At 39.9% G+C, this 8,528-nt stretch overlaps 1 protein-coding gene across 1 annotated transcript; it reads right to left on the bottom strand.

The window, feature by feature from the left end:
• Window position 1: 1 nt before the first annotated feature.
• On the bottom strand, window positions 2-8,316 carry LOC144050145 (cellular retinoic acid-binding protein 1). Its single transcript, XM_077563163.1, has 4 exons — window positions 8,175-8,316; window positions 6,176-6,354; window positions 5,871-5,984; window positions 2-267 (listed from the first exon to the last, which is right to left on the bottom strand). Exons 1-4 carry the CDS (start codon window positions 8,242-8,244, stop codon window positions 217-219), a joined length of 414 nt encoding a protein of 137 aa, XP_077419289.1. The 5' UTR covers window positions 8,245-8,316; the 3' UTR covers window positions 2-216.
• Between the last annotated feature and the right edge of the window lie 212 nt (window positions 8,317-8,528).

The raw sequence follows: 8,528 nt of genomic DNA, 5'->3' as shown, positions 1-8,528 counted from the left end.
GTTTAATTGAAGCCTCATTTTATTACTTCTGAATTCACTAATTTACTAGAAAACACAAATATACTGTGAGGTTTAATGAACATTGCTGCAAGTAGATATTTGGATTATAGCGATATATCCAGATCAACTGTTTATGAAAATACAAAACGGGGCGATGAGACGGTTGACAGGTGTTGAGTATGTTTTTTTTTTTTTGCAGAAACTGTTAGTTTGCTGCTACGCTCGCATGTAGACCCTTGTGCACACCACATCGTCGGCTCCAAAAGTCTGAAAGAGACAATTACAACATACGTAAACATTAGTGTATTGTTAGTGCAATTCTTGGTGATTATTTTCTGTTTTGGCTTTGTTTATGACGTATTGTTGATGGTGAATATTTGAATTCCCACATGATCCTTCCCCTGCCTCCATCGTGTTTCACTGTACAGTATGAATCGTATTCTTTAGTCGAAGAACATTGTTTACTTTACACCACACACTTTTTGGAGTTGTGGCCAAATCTTGCTTGCATCATTCGGACCACAAAACATTTTCCCCACTTGCATTTGGGAGATTTCAAGAGTGTTTCTGCAGAATGGGTGGTTTCCTTTAAGAAGGGTTAGGGTTGCATGTACAAAATAGCCAGTACCTGCCACTGTGCCAGAAATTCCTTGGCATCTGGACTTCCTGACCAGTTTTCTTGATCAATTTTAGAGGGCCATCCAGTTATTGTGCTTATGTCAAAGCTGTGCCATATTTTCCTCCATTTCATGAAGCAGAGTGTTGTGTTCCATGGTGGATTTCATGCCTTGAAAATTCTTTTGTACACTCCTGATTGATACCTTTTAAAAGCTATCAGATGCTGTGCAGAGGTAACATGGGAGTGGGTTAGAGGGTTTGGGCTGTTCCATCCCAGCCACAGAAAAACAATCCCGTCCTATAGTTTACAACAACAACAACAAAAATCCTTTTTGTTTTGTGGGTCAGATTATTATTATTATTTTTATTTACTGGATAATCCCATTCCCTCCAGCTCCCGTGAACTTTTTATCCTCATTTCCCGTCCCAATCTCGTAATTAAATGTAAAGTTGATTCCCACGGGATTACCGGGCATTTATACTGTATCAGTGTAAATCGGTCCCAAACTGATCATGTTGCTGAATTTGCTAACATTTCAGATTAAAACATGACAGGCTTCTTCTTCTTCTTTTACTTCTACTTCCACTACTTCTTCTACTACTGCTACTACTTCTTCTTTTTCTTCTACTTCTACTACTACTTATTTTTCTTCTTCATCTTCTTCGTCGTCTTCTCTGTGCGGCCATTAGGGGGATTTGCTGAATTTTGCAAACCAGTTGTCTACTTTGATGGCCCTAATCATTGTGGAATCTAACTACACGTCTCCCATATAATATGTTTTACAGGTGTATTCATAATGAAAGAGTAGAGCATGGAATTAGTTTTTAGGAGTATGAATGATCAAAAAGCACTATTACTGGTGATGATAAGGGGCCCCAAAATCAAATTTTGCTTAGGCCGGCACTGGTGCGGACCATACTTTGTGCTGTAAGAGGTTTGTTCTTACTTGCATTTAACTTGAGTTTGAATGTGATTAGTATGTTCAAAGCCTGTGGTTGTACAGACACATTAATTATAGTAAAACTTTTTTTTGTATCCTGACAAGTTATTTTTACTTGTAAAGAATAAAATTTTATTTTTCTTGGAAAAAATCTGACCTTACTCTTATTATGGCTTTTTTCCCCTTAAAAATGTATTTTAATGTGAATGCTATTTATGGGTACATGAGGTAGTTAAGTTGAATTTGGCAATAGGATTATGGGAGGATTCGTGGAAAAATGTCTCCACTTTAAGGACTCCCTAGAATGCTAGTAGCTGTTGTCATGGAAGGAATACAAGTTGCTTGCTCAAAGGTACTTTGACAAGTTTGAGGATAAAATATGCAACTTAACTGAGCCAAAATAAAGTCGTTTTTCCTCTGCCGCGCTTCCCGATTTCCACTCTTGATTCCATGAACGCGTCCCAGTGTGACTGTTCGGAATACAGGACTAGCGGGACAGGCGCCTGTGTTTAGTTCCCAAAGATTTATGGAAATCCCCAAAGAAAAGCTTTATGGCCGACTGCAGCACCACACATCATTATCTCAGGCCACGCTGCGGTGCAGGGCGTGCAAGCGGGTGCCCGAGTCGCTGACAAATGGAGCCGACACAAGTCCATCTGGCGGCCGGCCAGTCGTCCGGGGAGGCATTAAGTGAAGGTGACGACAGGGTTCATTTGCATTTCTGCACACCGTGATCAATGAGGCCAATTACAGGCCGTAGGAGAACGACGGATTATCAAAGGCACACATTTTCACCTCACTCTAACTGCCCATTAGAGGCCTGCGCTCTTCCTCTCAACATTATCATTAAATGGTCTCAAATGTAAAGGAAGAATGAGCTTCCTGTCATGGACAATAACGATATTTTTCTACACCTCCACTTATCATTTTAAGGGTTGACTCAGAGTGGTCATTAAAGTCTGGCCGTCCTCAATCACAGAGAGGGCGGCTATAATCCGCCATGTCTGCCAGAGTGAGCAACAAAAAGATGGCTTGCGAACGCCTCTGTTTTTAGCTTGTTGTCCTGGAAACGTAATCACTTTAATCTAGAGGCTAGACTAGCTCTTGATATTGGTTCAGTATTGTCAATATTATTACACATTGGTCTGTTTTTGCTTTTTCTTTGTGTCAATATTATTACACATTGGTCTGTTTTTGCTTTTTCTAACAGCTGATATCGTTATTTTGTTGCAGAATACCAGAGGTGTCAAACTGGTTTTCAACACTGGCCTCATCATAGTAATGGTTCCCCGCTGGGGGCCACGAGCAACAGTGAAATCACATGAATATAGTCACTCGCGATATAATGGTATCCCGATTGTCTGTCTATAAAATCTTCCCTACGATGGGCTAGCGACCACTTCAAGGTATGTTGACCAGACTTTCACCGTTTGACTGAGGCAGTCCCGGTTTTGAGTCTTGGGTCCAGAGTCACGGCAGATTTTGCCAATCTCATTGTTTTGTCCCAATGTGCAGCTCCCTTTTCGGCGTCTTGTTTTTTTGACCATGTTATGTCAATCACACAGTTGTCATAGCAATTCGTACGATAAATCCATTAAAAGGGAATTTAACTTAAATTCCTTCTTATTTATTATCACATTAAAATTTGGGTTTGCATACTCATCCGCATCTAATCGCTAGCAGGCACGTTTTCGTCATACCGGAACTAGAACTACTTCCTGCTATCATGTCTAAGAATAATGGGAAATGTAGTCCTACTATTCTAATACTGCGGGCGCCGGTAAGACCTAACGCAAGCTGAGCGTTCTAGTGGCTTATTTCCAATGTTACAATGCGGGACCGGCGCAAGGTAAACGGCTTCCAATAGTTGCCGGCACCAAGCAAAAAAGGTTAGATAATGTTGAGTGCATGGGCTTGTTTAGCGCTGTTGAACTGTCAACCAAGATAGCTTTTAGCAACAGCTGAAAGGAGAGCACAACCGACAAAATTGTCCCCATTGACAAAAATGGACTTGTAATGAAATTTGGTGAGAATTTTTTTATATATTTGATTGCCAGCGAAACTGTTGCATTAATTTTGAAAATCTGGTCACTCTAGTCAGTGTTTCCTCTAGGATTTTTTTTTCAGCAGCGTGGCAGGCATTCCAAGAACCGTGGCGGTGTACACAAATTACACAAAAATGCAGTCATCAGTTACATGATTGTGTGGTTAGGTTAGCCTAGTACTATCAATTAATTTACTCATGTTAGCGACACTGAGTTAGCAACGGGCCAAATTGACTTAAACTACAGATAACTTGTGTTACGTTAGCTAGTCATTAACTCATTCACTGCCGTTGACGGCTATAGATGTCAAAAATTCATTTGAACTATTTCTTAGTTTAACTTTTTTTTCCCACTTTTGTTAACAAGAGTATGAAAACCTAGATTTTTTTTAAATTGTACATTAGGAACAGATGTAAATGTTTTGATTAATTGTGAGTTAACTAGAGAAGTTATGCGATTAATTACAATTTAAAAAATGTTATCGCCTGACGCCCCTAATTTTTTAATAGTATTTATCTTTTTTTTCTAATTGCATCAGGTGATTAACATTTGTAATTGTATAAATCACATGACTTTCATAGTTCTAGGTGTTTGTACTCTTGTTAACAAAAGTGGAAAAAATGTTAAACTAATAGAAATGGTTCAAATGAATTTCTGACGTCTATAGCCGTCATTGGCAGTGAATGAGTTAATATATTGCAAACGTCTGTTTCACTTGTAAAATCTGTGTTAAGTTATCTCAAGCTAATAACTTGGGTTTAACTCTTCTCCGGTCGGTAATTCACTTCTTTATTTATTTGTAATTCAATAATTTGCTCCTCTGACTCTGCCCTGGGGTTGATTTACCCGATGTGCGAAATGCTAGCTTCATGCAAATGAGCATGTGCAAGTATATTAGCATAGCATGCTACCTGGGGATGACAAAGTTGCAGGGTACTAACCAGCATTACATCACAAGATCTTTAAACAATCAGGATCATTTCATCGCCTCTTCTCCACATTCTTTTGAAGATTGGGACTACATTGTGTGGGTATGTACACCTTACTCCCCAAGTATTAGCCTCTCGCAGTTGATTTTTGCGCGATAGGTGGAATGCGCCCTGCACTGGTTTCCAGTTCATCGCAAGGCACATGCTGTATAGCCACACAAGCACAGGGTGCTCATGCAAATCCCACATAGGAAAGCCTGAGCAGATATTTTGATCCTGTAGCTCAGACCTGTGAGACAGATGTATGCTAACCGCGATACGGCTATGTGCTCCTCCAAAATATGATGACTTATTACTAGTAGTCCTATTGTTGTTATACATTATAATACTATACTTCCATCGTCTGTCTATTGCCCGGTAGATCTCACACTGTTAACTTAAAACGAGCATGTTTCAACCCCCCCACCCCCCAAATAATCCATCCCCATGTGCTTATCATTTTACAGTCTCAAACACTCCACATGGACACACACACCCTTATTTTGAATAAAAACAGATTTTGTACTGCCGAAAACGTACCATTGATCCAAATTACATCCCCTCACAAATATTTTTGTGATTGATAGTTAGTCAGAGTCAGTAGAGAGCAGCTTGTCATCACACCCCTTTGGACTCTGCAGTCCATCTGGTCCATCATCTGCAATGGGCCCTGATGTTGACAGGGGAAAGCAAAATGATGATTTTTTCCTTCCTAAAAAAAATTGGCAGACAAGGCATTTGTTATTCTTAACTTTCTTTTTCACAATAATTTCAGATGACCACGGCCATGATCTGGTCTTTGTTTAGATCACATTTAGTTTTTTGCAGGTCTTGCTCCATTAGGTTTTCGTTCCAACTGTTCTCAACAGTTCCTTGTAAACCAATCAGCTCCCTCCAACCATTCATCTCTTGTCCAGATGTTTCTTGTTTGCTTGCATTCAGTTCACTGGTTTCTTTCTGTCCTTGTCGGTTTATTGTCTTTGTTGCTTCTGTTTGTCTCGCGGTCAGTCACTTTTTCCCCAAGTCATGTCTTATTTCCTTTTTCGTTTATGCCCAGTTTGGGTTTGTTACTTGGAACCTCATTTTGTAGACTTTTCTTACTTTAGTTTTTCATGCCTCATAGCAGATTGTAGGCAAACATTGGTTTGTTCCTATGAAATGAAATTCTTCTTTATTGAGGGCACTCCTACCTTGCCTCCCCTGCTTCCCTCCATTTCAGTCCACCCACTGATGCAGTTCTTTCATCTGAACAAAATTCTGTACTGATAACAGTAATACCAATATAATAGAATACCAACCAGGATGAGTTCATCCCCTCTGAGCTCTCTGGTCCAGAAGGTTTTTGGCCCGTTGCCGCTCAGTAGGGTCTGTTTGCAGTACATTTTGTTTTCCGTCTCCCAAGTGGCCAGACTCTGTAAAGGTACGTATGCATCATGTCTCAGATTTTGGCCATCCGTAAACTACTGATAGAACACACTGGTTTGAATTCAGTGAAAAAAAAATCAAATATGATTATGTACTGTTTTTTTTCCCTTTTTGTCCATGATGGTTTGTTTTCTTTCTTGTTCACGTGATTGCTCATGTGCTATGTTCACGAAATTACCTTACACTTTCTTCCATCCACGGTCTCCTCGTTGAACTCCTCGCCAATGAGGAAGTTGATCTCTGTGGTGCGGACCGTGGTGGATGTCTTGATGTAGAATTGCTCGCCATTCTGCCGGATCTCCACAAGAGGCTTGGAAGCGGCCGCCACGGCAACCTTCCTCAGCATTGCGTTCACACCTGAGAACAGATGGACTTTATCTGCCAAGTGCACCAAAGCACCTTATGAATTGCCAGCTGTGAATATATCCTTAATAAAACCATTGAAGCAATATGAAGGTCACTGTTAGAGTAGTTTCACCTGATTTGGGTGTAGGCAGTGTGGGTTCATTTTCCATTCAGTGACAATGTAAATGTTTGTCTCTATGTGCCCTTTGACTGACTTGACCAGTTAGCGGGAATAGACGACAACGATAAGCGATGTTGAAAATGGAAAGTCACTTCCAAACGGCAATGTATCATATGTACTTGGTTACAAAAGTCTTCTTTTTTTGTCACATCTGCTTAAAATGATTGCATGCAAAGTGAAAGCCATATAGCAACGACACCCAGAAATGCCGCCCGGCTTCTCTGAGCCCAAGCTCATCTGTGATGGAGTAATGAAAAGTAGAAAAGTGTGCTGCGGTCTGATGAGACACATCCAAAAAGGAGCATCTGGATTGTTATCAGCGCAAAGTTCAAAAACCAACATCTGTGAGGTTATGGGGTCGTGTCAATAACGATGGCACAGGTGACTTGCACATTATGTGACTAGCTGTCACTATCGAATATTTTTAGCATCGATTAATCTATCGATTATTCTATCAACTAATCGGATTCATTTGAATTTTGCATTAAAGTGTATTACAAAAGCATTTCCCCTGATTACTGTTTATTAACCAGTGATTTGTGGTTATTTCGTACTTGGTATGTGTCTTATTTTGATTCAACACAGAAGATAATCAGTCTTTCAAGAAGGATTACAAAAAAGAAGATTTGTAGAATTTTGAATTTAAAAAATGATTACTCAATTATTAAAATAGTTGTCAATTAATTTCATAATTGATTACTGGTTGATTAATTTTGCCATCTCTACATTTGACAGCACCATTAATACTGAAAGGTAAATACGGCTTTTGGAGCAAGATATGCTGCTGTCTTTTTTTAAGGGATGTCCTGTCAGCAAAACAATGCCCCATCCACATTCTGCACGTGTTACTACTGCGTGTCTCCGTAATAATAGAGTGTGAGTACTAGACTGACCCGCCAGCAGTCCAGACCTGTCTTCCATTGAAAATATGAAGCACAGAATACAACAGTGGACACCATGGAGTGTTAAGCAATTTAGGTCATACATCAAGCTGTGCGAAAGAATTCCAACTACACAGCTTCAACAATTAGTATTCTCCGTTTCCCAAACATTTATTGAGTGTTGTTTGAAAGAAAAAGTGATTTTAAATAGGGGTAAATGTACCCACGTCCCAGCTTTTTTGTAGCGTGTTGCAGGTATCAGATTTAAAATGGGGAAAACAATGTTTAATCCCAAGTGCAGAAGTGTTCCATATTTGAAAAGTATTCGTTTTTTTAAACAAATCATACTGTTTAGAATGACAGAGTCTGCGCATGAGATGCAGTTAGAAGAAAACGAACGAAAGGAATGTTGGCCCACTTTTCGACTCTCCTGTCCATAATGATAGATCTAGTCCTGCAAATGAGCGGCAAAACTCTTAACCCTCTCTGTGACTCACTTGAAGTACAAACAAATCGACTAGACAACTATCGAAAAACTGTTTCCCACACTTCACTCATTCATCTCAGTAAGGCATTAAAAATAATCAAGTAGCTTATTCTATTGTAAAAATCAAACACTCAACAATGTCATCATCATGATACTGATGAAGAATGATCCCAGTCTAATTCCTCATCTGCATTAAGACAAAAAAGACTCCTCTTTCAAATTAACAACGCTCCCACCTGAGGCCGCTCAGAGCTCCACGGGAAAAAATGAATAATATTCTCACCCAGCGCCTTGAGTAACTCGTCGAAATTCTCACTGCTTTTCATTTTCCAGGTGCCTGCGAAATTTGGCATTTCTCCTCCTCTGTGTGTGTCCGATTTCGTCTGTCAATGCTGGTCTCTACTGCTTCTTCTTCCTCCCTCCGTCTCTCCTCTTGTGCGCTTAATGATCCCAGGCGGAGAGCCAAACCCCCTCCACCTCGCTTGTATCACACACCCACACACATACTTCACTTTTAATTAAAAGTATCTTTTCTTTTCTTTTTTTGTCCACGTAAGTAAGGTTTCAGCTTGAACGTCTCTCCCAAATGTAGTTGGCAATTTGTATGAATAGCACGATCTCCAAAGAGATGTCATAT

Source organism: Vanacampus margaritifer, chromosome 4, assembly GCF_051991255.1.
Source record: "Vanacampus margaritifer isolate UIUO_Vmar chromosome 4, RoL_Vmar_1.0, whole genome shotgun sequence".
NCBI classification, from domain to species: Eukaryota; Metazoa; Chordata; class Actinopteri; order Syngnathiformes; family Syngnathidae; genus Vanacampus; species Vanacampus margaritifer.
This window is presented reverse-complemented; position numbering and strand designations above follow the sequence as displayed.